Source organism: Anopheles darlingi, chromosome 2 (genome assembly GCF_943734745.1).
Source record: "Anopheles darlingi chromosome 2, idAnoDarlMG_H_01, whole genome shotgun sequence".
NCBI lineage: Eukaryota > Metazoa > Arthropoda > Insecta > Diptera > Culicidae > Anopheles > Anopheles darlingi.
The window spans coordinates 59,390,283-59,408,223 of record NC_064874.1 but is presented as its reverse complement, the minus strand read 5'-3'; the positions used below and the strand labels follow the sequence as shown (position 1 = coordinate 59,408,223).

At 44.9% G+C, this 17,941-nt stretch overlaps 2 protein-coding genes and 1 long non-coding RNA gene across 8 annotated transcripts in view; 1 reads left to right on the top strand and 2 right to left on the bottom strand.

Moving 5' to 3' along the window:
* Positions 1-17,941, top strand: part of LOC125949897 (serine-rich adhesin for platelets) — a 92,922-nt gene that overhangs the window by 17,472 nt on the left and 57,509 nt on the right. For all 6 annotated transcript variants that reach the window (XM_049677352.1, XM_049677351.1, XM_049677353.1 and 3 more), the window contains 3 exons: positions 8,223-8,613; positions 8,697-8,898; positions 17,921-17,941. The exon at positions 17,921-17,941 is cut by the window's right edge and continues 3,520 nt beyond it. In XM_049677352.1, the coding sequence (XP_049533309.1) occupies positions 8,274-8,613; positions 8,697-8,898; positions 17,921-17,941 (563 nt within the window). In that variant the 5' untranslated portion in view covers positions 8,223-8,273. The remainder of the gene's footprint in view (positions 1-8,222; positions 8,614-8,696; positions 8,899-17,920) is intronic.
* LOC125949957 (uncharacterized) lies at positions 11,861-12,537 on the bottom strand. The gene is made up of 3 exons (XR_007468690.1): positions 12,332-12,537; positions 12,098-12,273; positions 11,861-11,991 (listed from the first exon to the last, which is right to left on the bottom strand). It is a non-coding gene; the product is annotated as an uncharacterized LOC125949957 (long non-coding RNA).
* LOC125949952 (uncharacterized) lies at positions 12,571-13,513 on the bottom strand. Its single transcript, XM_049677463.1, has 5 exons — positions 13,386-13,513; positions 13,187-13,313; positions 12,903-13,060; positions 12,785-12,839; positions 12,571-12,678 (listed from the first exon to the last, which is right to left on the bottom strand). The coding sequence occupies exons 1-5, from the start codon at positions 13,473-13,475 to the stop codon at positions 12,638-12,640; spliced, it is 471 nt and encodes a 156-aa protein (XP_049533420.1). The 5' UTR covers positions 13,476-13,513; the 3' UTR covers positions 12,571-12,637.

Sequence of the window (17,941 nt, the reverse complement as noted above, 5' to 3'; positions counted from 1 at the left end):
GAACCTTAAATATTGAAATGGAATGTATCTCCACCGCTTTTACATGAATATAAATTAACACGTTTTGATGATCAATAAATTCTATCGATAGCAGGTTGCTTGGCCGAGCTTTGCTGAGCAAAGAAGAGAAGGAATAATTATGAGCCTCTCGTATATGACTAATAATTTTCGTCATAAGACGCGTCATGCTTTTCGCATTGTATTGTTTCATTTAAACTGATAGAAGAAAACGTAAGACCCCAATATCTTCCATTCTACTAACCTAGTAACTTCATCGAGAATAATGGTTCTTCACATTCGAAAATGAACTAAAACGCCACACCCAGTGCGATCTGATAGCTTCACAGAACCTGAACCCTGTCTCGGATTGTCTCGCTTCTAATTGGCGGCCTAATGCACCATCGGTATCAGCAAGATCAAATGATCAAAATATACAATTTCAACAGTTAATTACGATTACTCCGGTGCACCCATTGCATTTGTGTGTGTGTATGTGCACCGAGCGTGACTGGATCGCATTGTAGCAGACAGAACGAAGGCAAACGAAGGCAAAGATTTGTGTGTTCCGCCGGTCAGACGACCGTGTCGCATGCACCTGGGCCCAAGACCGAGGAGTGAGATCATTCCAGATCTTGAATCACCAACTCACCGCCGCTCTCCCTCCCCTTCTTCTTTATCTTGTCAACTTCTGCAACTTGACAACCGAACGGCACAACCTTGACTGTAAGCCACGTGTGAGCGAACGGATGAAGAAAGCTATGCGCCGGTCGCACCAGTTACACCAGCTGCAAGTAGCAGAAACCAAGGGGAACTGCTCTACAACAACTGTCTCTAGCTGTGGTGCTTATGAACAATTTGAATTCACAATCGTAAACCGTCGTACGACCCGGCCACCAGCATGGACTGGAAACGTCACGCCAACAATCACGGCCTTCTGCTCTGCTCTCTGCCAATTAAATGATTTCCAGCCTTTCCTCCAAAGGGGTAGATCTGCAATCTGTGGGAAGTCAGATAATGCTATCACAGCTGCCATCTCCAACCGGCACTCTCCTCCTGCCCCGAAGCACATCGCGTCACAAGATGTCATCCACCGGCCAGGTCACGCCGGCACAGAAAGTTGAATAGTTGACTTTTGTCACGCACGCACGCACGCACGCACGCACGCACGCACGCACGCACTTGGAACGTTGCACTCGCGACTCTGGCGCTAATATATGCAAACGGTGGCAGCATAACAGCAGGAGGCAGCAATGGAAATGGAAATTCGTGGGTGAAATTGTACAGCGAAAGAGTGAGAGAGAAAAAAAAGGGCTCCATGGGTCTGAGTCTGAGTCCGGGGATGCAGATACAGATGAGCCCGATGATGAGTGGGAAGCGCCAATTGGAGAGCTGCTTGGTGCTATGGGGCAGGGAGCCTAGACCGATGAGTTGGTGAAGCCCACCAACTGGCGAAACGAGATCGAGTGAAAGTTTTGGTGTTGGCCACCACCTTCCGCTGGTTGGCTGGTTGAATTTCTGCGTATCTGCGTCGGTGTTTAATTTCACATTCATGCACACAAACACACGCATACACAGACAGCCCGCTCAAGTCAATCGAAGGCGTTGTGGTTCGACAACAACAAGCCACAAACAGACCGGGGGCCGGGGCTCCATCCGAAGCATGCTGCATGCCGATCACGATCACGCGGAGCTCGATCAACCGGTTCGCCGTTAGGATCGGTTTTCGTTTTTTTCTCTCCTTTTTTTTGGTTTTGGTTTTGTCTTCCTCTCCCCCCCTAAGAATGGTCCGGCGTGTCTGGTATATCCTTGACACGCCACGATAGCCACGGTTGACCACCGTATGGTCGCGACGGATAGTGAGCGCGACGCATTCCGTAACCGCATCGCACCTATCGACTGCTCGATGTTGCAACCCAATCGCACCATACACACGCACGCACGTATGCACGGAAAATCGAACACACGGAATGTGGCCATTTTGTTGCAATAAATTAAGATGCAGATTGGCTCTCTCGCGATGCGGTACGATGCGACGATCGCGTGAATGAGTTATGTTTGCAAATTCACAAATCCATCGATTTGCGCGTGAGTTGAATGGCCGCAGGATGCGTGCGGCACTCGTCTCGGATATCATTTCACTTCTATCTGGCGCTGTGGGGGCTTCCACTGAGCCACTGAAAGGGTTGGAGGAATGCGCGTACGCGAACACCGCGACTAGAACTCCATTAGCTGCGTAAAAATTTGCGCAAAGAATGAATCGACGGGAACAGGAAAGGGACAACGAACCAAGAAGACCAAGGCGAGCCTTGCGGGCGTGGGAACCGGCACCACAAAACCATCACGCTCTTACTGCCGGTCATCATAAAAGCGACCGATTGTTGTCGTCGACGGTCGGACTAGAAACCGCAAGCAAAGTAAATGCAAAGTCACTGTTTCGCGAGCGAGCGCGACACACATAAAAAATAGAAGAAAAAAAAACAACGAATGCGTCTAAAAGCTTTGGCACAATGTGGCCAACGTCTTGCTTAGCTCAGCGCGAAAGAACTCCATAAAACCAACCACCGTCGCAGCCGCCGTCGTCGCCACCACTAGCACCATTGCTGTCCATTTCCTCTCGAGTTGCGATTCCGGGCCCAGAAGGTTTCGGTTTTCTTCTCACTTCTTGGATTGCCTAATCTAACGCTTTTATGCGCTGGCTGTTGTGGCCTCGGTGCGACGTGGAACGTGATTATAATTTATTGACTGGCGTCATCGCGGAATCAGGAAAACGGTTCCAATGGTACCGCGATCGCGTTTTGTCGTCGATGTGATACCTGGTTTGTGATTGTCCCAAATCGGTTGATATTCTTCGAGATTGCAGCTTCCTCTGAAAAGTGTCACTTATGTCATCTTTCTGTAGCTTATACACATCTTTTGCTTGTCCTAGTAAGGACCTCGTCTTCCGTACAGTACAGTGAAAATCCTTATCACTACCAACTTAATTGAATGAATAGTGTACAAATATTTATTTTGTAATTTTCTCGCCTACTGAGCTATTTGGCCTTTTGGCAGTTAGGAAGTGTTATTCGCTTAATTACGACAGATGTATGTAGAGACCACGTTACAAACAAAGTGGGACATGGGGAACGGGATGCAAAACGACGTCAAGCTGTGAGTGAAATCTAAAAGCTGGACAGCTTCCTTTGCCATTGTTGCACCCCGAAACGAACGCTAAGGCCCCTGTTGCATCTCGCAATCGCTTCGCCAATCAATGCAGCGCAGAAGAAGGGGTCCGTTATGCAACACGGAACACCCACGGGCGGATGCTGTTCGGGTTGATGGATGCAAAAGTGGCCGGCACACATATCCACCACGGGGACAAGGTGGACTCGCTTGCTTTAACGGGGAGTAAATTGGTTGAAACGATAATCAATAATAACGGCCAAATGGCTCATTGACGTCGACTGTTCCCACCACAAACGATCGATCGATCGCTCGATTCGCTATAGGAGCGCAAGATTGTAGTATCGGCATTGCGATACTCGTTTTGTAATTTTTTTCGCACGGCATGTGTCATTTGAAGCTCATGTTTGCCAATCGAAGTGAAAGCTGTTTGTTATTTATCTGCTTTAGCAAATGTTTGCGAAGAGGATAATGGAGCCAAATTGATCTTAACTACGCTTGGTATAAAGATCGATAAAGTGTACTTAGTAAGTACTGTACATTCTTCAGGAATAGGATATTTTGCATCAAAATCAAGGCCCCTGCGTGGCGCTCAGACCCTAATGGCGGTCAAAGGCCACATTTCAAACTATTACATTGATTGCTTCAGCTTCCTAATGCGATTAGTTTATGAGCCATTCACGGTCGTGGTGACACTAATTGAATAACTTTGCCATTTCATAGAAAGATCGCTAGCAACGCTACAGAATATTGGAATTCTGTGAAGAAGTCGATGCTATCGATGCAGAGAACTGCAAGACCATTCTGCGACAGAAAAAATGTTTTTCTTTAAAAAGATCATCATCCGCGGTATGCCTAGAGGAACCAATTAGAAGCAGCTTTACTCGACAAACAAACCGATCAATCTGTTGCGCCAATGGAAAGCGCCGTTGGTCACCGTGGCGAAATGCGAAATTTTTGCATAACTTGCCATTACGAATGCCGGTAGAAGGGTGATCCACGATCCGATCCGTGGCACTTCCGCCGACAGTAAAGCACGAAAGCACAAAAGATGCGAAACAGTAAAAATCAATATTGCATTATGGAGACCCCTCTCTCGCCCACCAAAAAGCCTGCGCTGCGCCTGGTCAGTCGTTTCGGCACCATAACCAATAGGAGTTTCGGCTGTATAATTTACGAAATGGGTCCCATAGACCGACAGGAGTGAGGGAAGAGGTAAAAATGCAAAACAGTGTGGCAGCCTTGTGGGCAAGCTTTACGGCAGTTGCAGTGCGCAGTGGTGCAGCCGGAAGTGGTGCAGTAACCAGCGAGAAACGAGCTCGGAAAAGCTTGGAATTCCTCGTTCTTTTTTTTATGCTGGCCAATTGCGCGGCAATTCATTTTCTCCCCGTGCGTTTCCAGCGAGCCAACGCGGTACCTCTCATTCGTTTCGTTCAAATCAATAGAAAGAAATACGTCCGCCATGGCACGATCGATGGAATGGTCGGCGTTGATGGTGATAGCTGTCGTTTGGCTTTTCTTTTGCATCTTGTTGCAACAAACTGGGACTGGCAAACAACAAAAAAAACGGTAACGCTGCTGATGTGCTGTTGTTGGTCAGTACAAATCGAAAGTGTTTATCCGGCCTGTTAGCTGCTCATTAAGTGAGTTTGGTTGCCGAGAGTGGTTCAGGTTTTTTTTATGCAGCTGCATATGTGATGCGCGATGGAGTAGTCCTCATCAGACGGTTATCGCATTGCAGGAAAGGTATTTGAAATTGAAAATAACTGTGATCGAACCACATTGATGGACAAATTGCGTTCCCCGTATCGTTTACTGTATCGCTATCCGGGATTATGTCGTGTGTTGTGCGGTCACTTACCTTTCCAATTGTAAAGAACAATTAGTGTAACAACATGGAAACCAAACTATCAATTTCGATTTTATTGACATCGTATATTTTTTAATTCTTTTGCTACTCTTTTATCACATCACAAACATGATTAAAGGAATTATCATTACAATGATAGAACTGAGCAAATGAGAAGAAATGTTGGTTTCAATAATATACTTTCTGTAGCATCTTGGGAGTTTTATCAACTATAATTTCCAAGTTAGTAAGTTATCCAAATGGTCATGATTGTTGCCTAACTTGATAATATTTCTTAACGGCGTTCTACTCGTTTCATCTATGATTTATTCGCTTACATTTTGGATTTTACTTCGTTTAAAGAGTTTTATTTTCGTTTGTTGTTTATTTATCAATTTGCTCTTGCAAACTACTAAACGGTGGCAGGAGAATGTATTTTGATTAAGAAAAAGGAAGGAAAATTGGAATTGCATAAAGCTAAAGAAGAATTTAGCAAAGTGTTCTGCGAAATTACTTGAAGCATACACAAAATTGCTAGTAAATGACCCAAACCTATGTTTGCGATGAGCGAAATGTTGGGAAACTGTGGTAAAATTCGTTTATAACACAATCAAAAATTGAATTTACATTGGATTTATACGTTCTCAAGGATCCGCTATGTTTTGTATAACAACCCTTAAACTACCTAACCGAAAAGAATTGCAATACTTAGCCTCCCGTTATCTTGGAAAATGATCACTAATGCATAGACTTTGATCTCGGCCAGCAAGCAACCTTAATTTGGTAGCTACAGCTCAAGATCTCCAATCGTCATCTTGTAAGCTGATTTCTGCAAATCATAGATTTTGAATTTACTGGAAGCTGCTGACTTTACAGCATTGCATTGACCCATTTAAAACTGTGATGCGTCAATTAGAATAATTAGAATAACTCCAGTATTCAATTAGATCATTCCTATAGAATTATGTGCTTTCATTGACTAGCTCATTTACAGTCTAAATAAATTTATAAATATGAAGGAGCTAAACATTTTGAAATGCTTGCTGCATAGCAAAGAGAGGCAGTTGAATCTTCCAAGTTATTACAATCTATAAGACGACACACAATCTACCTGCAACCAATTATTAACATATATACGACTGTATTGCTAACCGTATCTACTTCCACATCTATCTTCGTTCTACGTGAAAACCCACAAACGATCCTTTCATAACGCTACCCCTCTCAATCGTTAATTGTGACGCAGAAAAACTTTGTATAATTAATTACGTGTGATACCGTCACGGCTTTCATTTCGAAAAAAACCAATCAAGTGTTTGACCGACAGATCGTTTAGTAGCTCGGTCCAGCTGGTCCCCACCCTTGATATAACACCTTTTTAGATTCCAATTTTCACTTTGCTTACACAATACACGCTGATTGATCGTGCGCCGGTGAAGGGATATTGACGCGCGCGCTAACCATCGTCCACCTTTCGCCGCCCGAATAACGCGTGATATACCGGGCTGCACGTGCCCGGAAGCTATCACCTTACCCAGACGTTGGGCTACCTCCCAATAGGGAGGACACGGTGACATCTCGCTGATCGATGTGACCGCATGTGACTCGCGCTTGTATACACCATGTCTAACACCGTCGCTACAACGTGTACCGTTTGCTTTCGCCATATTTCACTTCACGGCGTATGCCATCGTATCCGATTTGCATATATGTTGTTGCCCTCTGCTGGTGCCTCGTGAGTATCAGCTGCTGCTGTATGTTTAGGTGGAGTTCTAGCAACAAACCAACAAAGGGCAATCAACGACGATTTGCAATTGTCTTTTGAGCATGTCGCTCCATTTGTGCCAAACACACACACCATTGTGTGTGGTCATCTAATGTTTAACTGATCGCACTCGAGCACTCGTTCACGTAAAGTTTGAGGCACAGCGAGGCACAGACCCTGGCTAATTGGTGTACCACCGAAGTACCGCTCGCCAGTCCAATTGGGACCATCATCTCTCCAAAAGCAAAACAATCGCCGCGTTGATCGTTGACAAACGACGAACGCAAAAGACGGCGATGGCTGCGGGGTTTATTATGGGTTTTGTGTTTGCTTGTTTTTTGGCCAGCTGGCCACGTCCCAAAATGGATTCCAAGTGGCTTTTTTTTTGCTTCTGGAACTCCGCCGTTTTGTGTTGTGTTGTGCTCGATGTTCGTCTCTTTACCGGCACCGGTTTTCAGCTTTCTATCACCGTTGTGTTGCTGAGTTGCGCTTCGAATGCCCCTCGGAATGCCACTCAAACCGTACGCTTTCAGTGCTCAGTGTGTGTGTGTGTGTGTGTGTGTTCCAGCGAACAAACCAATCCAAAGCTAAACAGGACAGATAGATTCCGTGCGGGGGTTGAATTGATTTACGAAAGGGATTAGGCCGCCGCCGGAGAGATCGGGCTTTGCGTTCATTTGCATCGTTCGTGGCCCTGGAGTGTAAATCAAAAATCAATTCGATCTGCTTCGATCGCTCGATCGCCGATCGCCGTGCTCTAAGATTGATTACCAAGTTTGCTTCGAGCTGCCAGAGCGGCAGCAAACACTGCACCAACGAGTTGATCTCCAGCGTGAAAGAAGTAGAATAAGTGTTCCAGGTGTGTCTGTTATGCTCAGCAGCACTGCCAAGCCAAGTGCCCTTCTCGAAAGGCACGAAAGGCCCAATGAGAACTGAAGAGGAGAAGGCTAGCAAAATGAGGTTCGAGCGTTATGAAACGATCCTCCAGAGGAGGCTTGGCGATCCTCATCGTTCCCATCACCACCACCATCAGCAGCAGCAACAACATCGTGTGCTGAAAGTGGTGGTAAATGGCAAAATGAGTTTGCGAAAATGTGATGAACGATCATTCGCCATCGTTTCGTTCGCCAAGCGGAGAAGAAACAAAAGGCTGGGGCGATTGCACCTTGAAGGCTTCCGGCGCTGCTGCTGTTGCTGCAGAAGATGCTGATGCGGGAGTTTATCGAAATGTCACGATCGACTTCATTTTAGCTTCGAACGGGACAAACCCCCCCGGGGGGTTGGAACGATCCTCATTCGTGCCGAACCGGCATCGATGAGGATACCAAAAGTGTGTCACCGGAATCATCGACTTGGAATTCACGCTTTAGTTTGGCATTTTCATTCACAAACCCACAACACCAGAACTAACATCTCCATGTTTTTTCTTCCTTCTATTTTCCTCAGGAGGAGAGTAGCAGCCAACGGAAGATGAGGAGCTGAGCTTAAGGTGCCGCGATGGAGCAGAACATTTTCGATGTAGCGGATGACATTTCGTTCCCTTGGCTGCCGGCGTACGCCGAGGCAACGGAAGCGAACGCTGGCCACGGCAATGGCAACGCGAGCCGCATGCTCGAGACGATCGTCGAGGAAACGTCCGACGATGACGATAAGGATCAACGCTGCGGATCGACGGAATCGGAGGACGATGATGAGGACGAGGAGCATCACCGAGAGGAGCAGGAGCACCAACAGCAACAGCAACAACAGCAGCCACTCAGCTGGTCACAGTACGATCATGTCTGGAGTTCCGGTGGCTCGGACGCGGAATCGGTGATCCGCGTCGAAACACCTTCCGGTAAGTGTGGCGGGCGGGCGTGGTATCCCCGGGATCTCGGCTGTCTCCTCACTCTCACCATTTCATGTTCTCGTTTTCTGTAGATCAAGACACAATGTCGGAGCGCGATTTCATCTGTCCTCCGAAGCGTCGGAAGCAGGAATCGTTCGGTGACGGGGAGTTCCTCTCGTCCGAGCTGTCCATCTACGGGCGCACGATCATGCGGCCCCGCATCGTCTGTGAACCGCCTGCGAACGATGCGCTAGAAACGCATGAATATTTCATGAAGCGACACAATGAACCAAGGTACGTGTTTTTTTTCGGTTTCTGGTCGGTAAGGGAAGGGCTGCTACCGTGAAGTGGAGGCGGACTAATCTACTTATTTGTGTTATGCTCGAAATGACACTTCTTGGGGTGACCCTTTACCGTGGGCTAAGCGCGTGTTCCCGCTGGAATTGGCTAAACATAAGTGTAACATAAATTAAATCCTCACCGAACCGGATACTGGCCGGAAGTTCCGGAAGGTTTGTTAATCTTTTGAGCGTGGTACGATTTACCGGACTTTGAGATTCGTGTTAGATAACAAACGTTTATCTTCTCACGAGCGCGAACGGTTTGTAGTGAAAGAGTGTATAAAAATGTTTTTAAAGCGATTGATAAAGTTATTTTTTCTTATTGGTACACTCGTAATTTTCATAAAGATTAACTCAAAAACCTAGCTATACCTGAACCCAAAATAAGTATGGCCAAAGTACGGCCAAATAGGTGATAATCGCTTAATTAATAATCGGTTTAATTTCCATGCTCGTTGCGTTGAAACATTCCAACGACTATCGGCAATCTCTGCCAGAAACTTCTCTTGTCTGCTGTCGTGTATTTCGATACATCCAATATATAATTCAACTCAGCTACTAAGCGTTTGCCATTTTGTTTGGGCATTACAATATTTTCTTGTGAGAAGATTGTGAAAATCGATTGCTTGAGTTTTTCACTACTAAGAAACAAACCTGTAATGAGCGATAGATAGTCAATCTTACCATTAAAAAAGCAGTCAATTATCCAACAAAACGATTCATATTTCATGTAAATGGGATCACGGGAAGTATGTTAAATAACGCCTTGAACTTCACAAAAAAAAGGACTATTTTATCGGGCGTTGAGCACCGAGGCTGGAGTGCCGCTAAAGGAAATTATTCTCCAAAGGAGCAAGGAGAGATTAGGTTGCTTGATTTTCGTTGGTAAATTGGTTGAGTGGGTTATTGAACAGAAATGAAGTGAAAATGTAGCATTAAAATAAGTTTTCTTTAACACAGGACTTTCATTATATCCTGATTCTAGCAAGCCTGTATCTATACCAAGACATTACTTAGAGTCTCTTGTAGTGTCTTTACAAAAATATGGACAAGTGTCGCGAGTGACTACGATTCATGAAAAACCTCGTTTTAATTGATTAATTAATTAATATTTTTTATCCGCTAGGCCTAAGAAACCACGCAAAAAACGGCCAAATCAAACAAAACCAATCACGGAGCTTCGCCGTTGTGCCTGTAGAGGGCGCTTATTGTGTTCTCTTTTTTGTTCGCTTTTTTTGCGAGAGCGAGAAAGAAGTATAATCTAGCGCCACCTAGGCAGAAAGCACATGAAGCTCAATTTGATTTGATCGTTTTTTACTCGGTTGATCCTTGGAGATTTTCTGGAAAACTGATGGTGCTCTTACTAACTGGATAAAGTGTACCTGTTGCTACTACTTGTCGCGAAGATATATTAATTCGATTGAAATCGGTTACAATATCCCTGAGAAATGTTAATAAACACCGCAACACCGCGATAAATATTTTAATGTTAAACCAACTCAATAGATGATCGTCGCTGATCAGAGTTGATCAAAACAGAGCAACCACTGGAGGCTAAACGTACGGCTCTTCCGTCCTTATATATGTTAAAACAAACCACTGGAGGAACTCCATAATCCTGCTGCTGAAAGAGATAATCTGCGGGGACCTTCGCTTTCGTTAAAACTATTCGAGGTTGACTCGATAAGCACCAATTAATACAAAGTAATTTGATCAATAATGCAGCAACTATCAGCCAGCCGTATGCTGCTGGTTTTCGAAGCCCTTAGGTCGTGAATGGCCCTATCTAGCGTTATAATGAACTGCAAGCAAGCTTAAAAATGTTCCATTCATCTTCACACGGCCTGAATTGATCATGGTCATTCTTACCAGCCTGATCAAATTCGACAATATTTGAAAGGCTTTTCTGGCATCGCATGGCTTCTTTTCTCGTTTAATTATATCTTTCTTCAAATTCTTCATCCTTTCAAAATCAATTGCGAGAGAGAGAGAGACTGTTATGCTATTTGTATGTTTATTGAAATCGTTCACACACAAAATTAAGCCGACTGTAGAAATTTATGTTAATACAAATAAGTAAGTAAGCATTTTGCTACTTAAATATTGGCACGTGCCGAATGAGGAATGAAGAGTGACGAAATATAAAAACTGTGTCTTCCAAGATGTTACGCTATAGAACACGGAATACAGGCAAAGGTGGTTACGAACAGGTTAAATGAAAGGTAAAACGAATGAAAGTAAATAAAAGCTATTCTTTTGATTTCCATTAATCAAAGAACATGTGCTAAAGGGGTATTTTAACTATCCAAGATTTTGTAACATTGCTCATCTTGTTTTTTGCCATACATTCATACCGGCCAGTATTGTTTTGCTTCAAACTTTTGATGAAGAGCACACTTCTACTCTTTCCATTCTTTGTTAATATGTCTGTGCTATTGTTCACCAAAATTGACTCTCCATCCTTGAACCACGTGACTTCGGGATCCGGTATTCCACTTGTAATGCAAGAGAGCTCAAGACTGTCACCCTCATTAAATGAGAGACTTTGGTTTTCCGGTTGTGAAACTAAGCTTGGAATGGTGGGTGCTGTAATCTCCAAATGCATGTCTTCATGAGTGATTTTTCCATTTCTATCCTCCACGAAACATGAAATGTTATCGGAGTCTTGCAGAGTCACATTTTTTATGGTAAACATTGCCTTCCAAGCGAATGATGGACTTCCAATATATTCTGCGTCTGAAACCATTATTCGATAGGATTCGTTCAGCTTTTTACCCTTGTACTCAAAAAATGTCTTATTGGTGTAATAGTAAACCAAAGCAGAACAGGAAATCGTTACGTCGTCTCCGATGGTCGCTATCGTTTGGGGATGTACGCGTTTCAAGACGACTTTCTCCCTTATCATATCACTGATAAGCAAATCCGCTTGCACAGTTTTATTTCCCTCCGAATTTTGAGCTGCACAATACACCACACCTGGCTGATTGGCTGCAGCTATGTAGACGCGAGACGATGAAATCAACGTATTCTTCCGCTCGTTCGCAGTCTATGTCCATAATCTAACACAACCAGTATCAGTATTGGTATAAGTATGGGTAAAAATACAAAAGCAACCCAAGCTATTATCATTAGCAGTATTATTTAAATATTACCTCATTCCACCCTGTTGACCGTGTCTCCTCTATGGAACAGTTCTGCCAAGGGACATCATCGCAAGGTTTAAACCAAAGCTGTATCTCTGGCAAAGGATAACCTGTACTACTGCATACATATTGGACAGTTTCGTTCGGTCCCGCTTCAATACTAGTCAGCTCCACCGTTGGCTTAGCTGTAAAACTAAGTGTAACTAGTTCATTCCATACTCTCAACTCATACATCAAACTCACCGTATGCGAAAACCGATACATTGCAGCGTTTTGATGCGTCTCCAGCATGGACAGTAACGCTGTACACATCCGTATCATGGACCGTCGGTTCGAGTATCGTTAGTTTGATATTGTATTTAGATTTCTTAAACACATATTTCGAGTTGCGAGTTTCATTAATTAATATTTCTTCGTTATTTTTGAACCACGTATAAGAAATGTTTCGAGGATATGATCGATACTGTACGGTTATTTCAATGGGTTTCCATATGTTAGTGTCATTTTGCTTCCAGTTAATAATTCCAGTTTTGGTCTTTTCCATTAGCTTTACATAGTCTTTACCAGATTGGCGAACGTACAAATTGTAACTATCGTATAGAAAGTTATCATCGATTGATATTTCGCATCGATAATTTCCGTCGTCCTCATACGAGGCCTTTTCTATAAAAAGCTCCTGTGTAGCAAGATACTCACCCGTTTCCGTCGAGTTCTTCATCACATCTAGGCGACGAATTTTAATTCTTTCGTCCTGAAATTTCAGTAGAGAGTGCCGTTATAAGTGAATGACACTAACAAATGCTCTGATAGCTACCTTTCTGATGTGTCGACTATATGGAGGAACTTTCCATCTGATCTCAGGGACATGCCACTCATACAGGAAACTGCAAGTTATTGTGACGGACTTTTCAAGGTATACAGTCCTATTTTCTATTCCTTTCATTGAAGGTACCAGCAGCTTTCGCCTTACAGCTTTCAAATGATGAATTTGTTAAATTACTATCTTTTATCTTACAAATCATAAACTGCTCATTTATACTCAGAACTACTCTTGTGAAGAAATGGCATAAGACTTACATCTAATAAACATACACTCACCTCTAAATAAGTACATATTGTAGACTATGCTGTTGTTAAAATTGCAGTATAAAGGTAATCTCTTAGATTTGAACTCATCATAATGCAGTATAAATCCCTTGGTTGAATCAGTGATATTGAAACAGGTCTGAGGAATAAAAGACCAAAAAGGAACCAGCTTATGGCAATTTCGAGAGACATTTAGACCTGCCGTACTTACATTATTTTCGATACACAATTCCGGGTTCATCCCAGGTTTCGATGGTTTACAAGGAATAGTAACAGTTTCGTCAGGATAAACAATGAACATAAGTCCCCCTCTAAGAGGAACCAAATGCTGATCTGGATCATTCACATATACATATAGAGTGGCAGCCGAACGGTCAGCTACCAACGCATCTAATAGTATTTTCTGTTTCTCTGGCCAAGCCGCAGAATTAACGCAATAGTACCGACCAACAACTGCGGCAGATGTGTTTTTAATATGAAGCACACTTCTATAAGGTCTATAAAAATCTTTCAAAAAGCTGTCTGTCGTGCTGATATCTGGTTCCTGTGAATTAAAATTGATGTCAATTAACAATGCAAATGCATAAGGAGAGATTTGAAAGAGTTTCATTTACCCATTCGTACGATGCATCAAAATACGTCCAAACTATTGGTTCATTAGATGTACACGTCACATTCCAGCTCACACCAAACTCCAGCACTACATAGTCCGCTGTTGCATTCGGGTTTTCGCTTGGTAGTTCGATTTCTGGTTCGTTATCTTCGACAACGAAAATATCATCATCAGCTGGATAAAAATTTAAAATCATTTAAATCATGTGATCTTATGGAATTAGATCTGATATACATCATACACAGGCATCAACCAAATATGGTTACATAATCTTTACCTTCAACGCATGGGGTATGGCTTAAAACGGTTGGAATACCGATAACAAATAAACACAAAACAACTATCCAGCGTACCATCTTTTTGCTGAATAATTGACTAATTGCCAATGCCTTTTGATACTCGAACATAACAACGAACTCAATCATTCATTGGACTACATGAATCGAATGGATGTCACTGTATCGTTTTGTTTCATTCACGGAATACACATGTGATGAAAATCGCTTATTCAGCTAATACAACGAAGAGTGTTCACTATTTTATGATAACTATTCTTTAATTATGAAATCCTTTGACACCAAGACAGAGCTATGCTCAAACCATATTCCAACACGTGTTTTCTCTGAAGCAGCAGTTCAATTTAAACACACTATTAGCCATGGATTTAAGTTGAACATTGTAACCACCAAAATGTTTTGTCACACTACTTTCCTGGTTCACTGACTATAGTCAAATGACTATGCCAAAGGGACGGTAAGTTTGCGACTGGTTCTGCCGGTCGATGTGGAGTTGGTCACTGTATGTAATCGAAAGTCTGAACACATTGCCCTGCCCAGAACGGCCGCGCGTTATCATTAGGCAATAGCAAACTGTAGATTCTAACTTACCGCAATGAGAACAGGAAATTTGCCGATAAAAAATGGTACACAGCATAGTCTCGTCACCAATTGCATAACTTTTGAGAGGAAAAGAAAGTGGGAAACCCAAGCAGCTGGGCCACAGAGAGCACTAAGACGATGACGCAGCCGCGGATATTTAGTTGATAACGACGAAGCAAACTTCCCGAGAACGTTGATGATAAAAGAGTTCTCTCAAACCACTCTGAGAGGCAGGTTTAGTTAGACCCCGAAAAAAACGCATCAATAGCAAATGAACTAATAGACTACCGCTCATACTACTAAGAAGTTAGAGGATTACTCACCTATCGAGGATAAGAAAGTCGAGTAGAAGGAGGACCTTCTCCGATTTGTTTTTCCGCTTTGCCCGATACACTGACATTATTCTATTCATTTTTACGGTAATCCAATTCAAAGGATTAGGGAAATTAAGGACCATTCAAGAATCGTCGCACTCGCATCGAAGCATGTTGTGCAGCTTAATAACCACCGTTTTTCTATCAAAGACCAGAACCAGAATGTGGCCCTGTACGACAAATACTCCCAAAAAGGCATAGTTTTTAAGCGGCATCAATTGAAACTGACATGGAACTCTGCTACACACGAAAATAATCCCCTTGTGGTTTGTACGGAGTGCATCATGTTGTCTCGATTTGCCTTCTCTCTATCTCTTTATCTGCTTGCATCAACGCAGGGTGTCCGATCCCCCCCATGCTGCTCAAAAAATCATAATCAGGTCGTTAACCGCATCCGCACGCACACTAAAGGGGACGCCCGGAAAAGGGTACCCATCATAAAGCGCATACGAAAGGCCAGTCCGGCGTCACATTTGGCACGATAATCCGTCTTTAGATTCACGCACGACAAATACATATCCGCATCACGCTTCTGCTGTTGCAACTGGCACTGGCAGACCCTCAACAAAGGAGCCGGTGGCTAAGCGTGGCGGTACCGTGGCGGATGCCAACTGTCAGCAGTTATTAAAGCGCGAACCGCGAGCCGCAAGCCATACGTGACACTAATGTTGGCTTCTGCGCCATCGGTTTGAAAAAGAAGGTCCCATAAAGTAGGTCTCGAGGGATGCCGCCGCTCGGTGCACGCGCGCGCCATCATCGATCGGCCGCTGCACTTTGATGCGTTTGCCATCTTGGTCGGAATGTTCTGTCCCCGTCTCGGGCACCCTCCAGGACCGAACATCAGCGTATCGCCTTAGGCTAAGTAACGCCTAACACGGTGGTAGCAGTTGGTGAACGAATTCCGACCGCTTTGACCAACGTAACCTCGCTTAATTGAGTGCGTGGGGTGGCTCGCTGACGATCGCGCTCGGAATGCTGCTAGTGCTCATTGAATAATTTATGTCCACCAGATCGGTCACACACTGTTCTCACACGGAAAGCGTCATCCCGATGAACGGTCCATCAGGAAGAGGCTGTCTTTAGCGCAGCGCATCATGATGATCATCACCGTGAAGTCCTGGAAATCGACACGATCGTACCGGGTCCATCAAAAACACCAAACTTCCCCCCTGCCCTTTTCCTTCCACCACCTGGCAAATCCAATTAAGCAGCTTCTTCGTTCCGCTGCGCTGTGCCATCATCATTCTTTCGCGTAATGCAAATCACGTGCGGCTTCGTGCGCTGCTTGAATCATCCAAATGCTCCTTTTCCGCGGTTGCACGGTGCGTCGACATACCGATCGGCGGCCCCAACCGACGGCAGGCCATGTGGTGACATTGAGCTAGCTAGCGCGCTGCTGCTGGTGGTGTTTGCTGTTTGGTTCTCCATTTTGTTATTCTTTTTTTTGCTTCCAAATCAATACTCGTCAAGTGGTGCTGTTGTTGCTGTTATTGAGCCACCTCCACCTCGTTTGTCAACCGTACCGCACGCGTAAGAATTCGCGACCGAACAACCTCACCCACCTACCCTTCTGCCCACCTATCCACCGTATGTAACATGTTCGGTAAAGCGAGGTGATAACAGCCCCTGTTACTGGTGCTCGTCGTCGCTGGACGAACTCCCTGTGGCCGTGGCTCGCTGTAGGTTGACTTTAAATTCATTCATTTCAAGTCCAAGTCAAGCCAAGGCGTGGCGCAAGTGTTCCTGCTGTCCGCTTGCTACCAGATCTCCGCCGTGGGAGTGATTTGCCGATTCGTCGTGGGTTGTCCTGCTTACGGGTAAGCCTTTCTACACAGCCTCAAGTACGAGTACGGCAACCACCTAATCAATGGCTACTTGTGTTGGTTACGCTGTGTGTTGGTTGTATACGGAGTGGAATCCGTTGTATCGGAATCCAAGCAGCCACTTCATACCGTGATCCACGCTGCTGCCATAGCAAAGTAAGGCAGTGCAAGGTCGCCCCCTTGAAGTAGCGCCTCGGCCTCGGGGAGTGGTTTGTGTGTTGTGAGTTGTTCCAGTGCCGCCGAGCTGCGCGATCCCGCTAACGTTTGCGCACCGCGCACCGCCGGCTCGTCCTATCGCTACCAAGTATCAACCGTTCCGAAACGAACAAAGACGTTGTATTGAACGAAGACGCAAACGCCATCAACGCTGTATCTGTTTGCCTCTTGCGCAGCAGACCCCTTTTTTCTCTTTCCTGCTCGCTCTCTCTGCTGTGCGTCCGAGATCACGAGAAGACCAATTTTGGCACCCAGCAGCAGCAGCAGCAGCGGTACACGTTGAGATGGGTCGTTAGAGTCCGGCCAGTGGCCACCGTTGTTTACATCAATCGAAGACAGGGCATCACGTAGCCACACTACCACCTCCCCAGAGCGACGGGACCACTCCAGAGTGTGCACGGACACAGTCTCACCACTCACAACGTGGTTGGCCGGTGGTGAAGTGCGTGCTCGTCGAGTGGCCAAACGGTGGTGGCCGCCTCTGTCTGGATCAGCTTTGATCCACCAAAGTGTGTGGTGTCTGCTCGCGATATTCTAATTGCCAGAACGGCGGCCTACTGTTTAAGGTCACTTTGGTTGGTTGGTGATGGTGATGACGGTGTACGGTGTGGTCTGCTAGATCGCTTTCGCACTAGTCTGTCTCGAGCTGGCACCGCATTCGCTAGGGTTTCATCGATCTAGGTAGGCTTATTAGCGAAAGGGAACACGCTACGCCACGCCACGCCACAGATTCAGTGCTGCACAAGATTACGGCGCTACTCCAAAACCATCACTAATCGGTGGAACTCGTTTTCATTCCCTTCTCTCGTTTCTTCTTCTTCTCCTCCTTCTGGCATCTCCAGGTTACGATTCGACGAGATTGG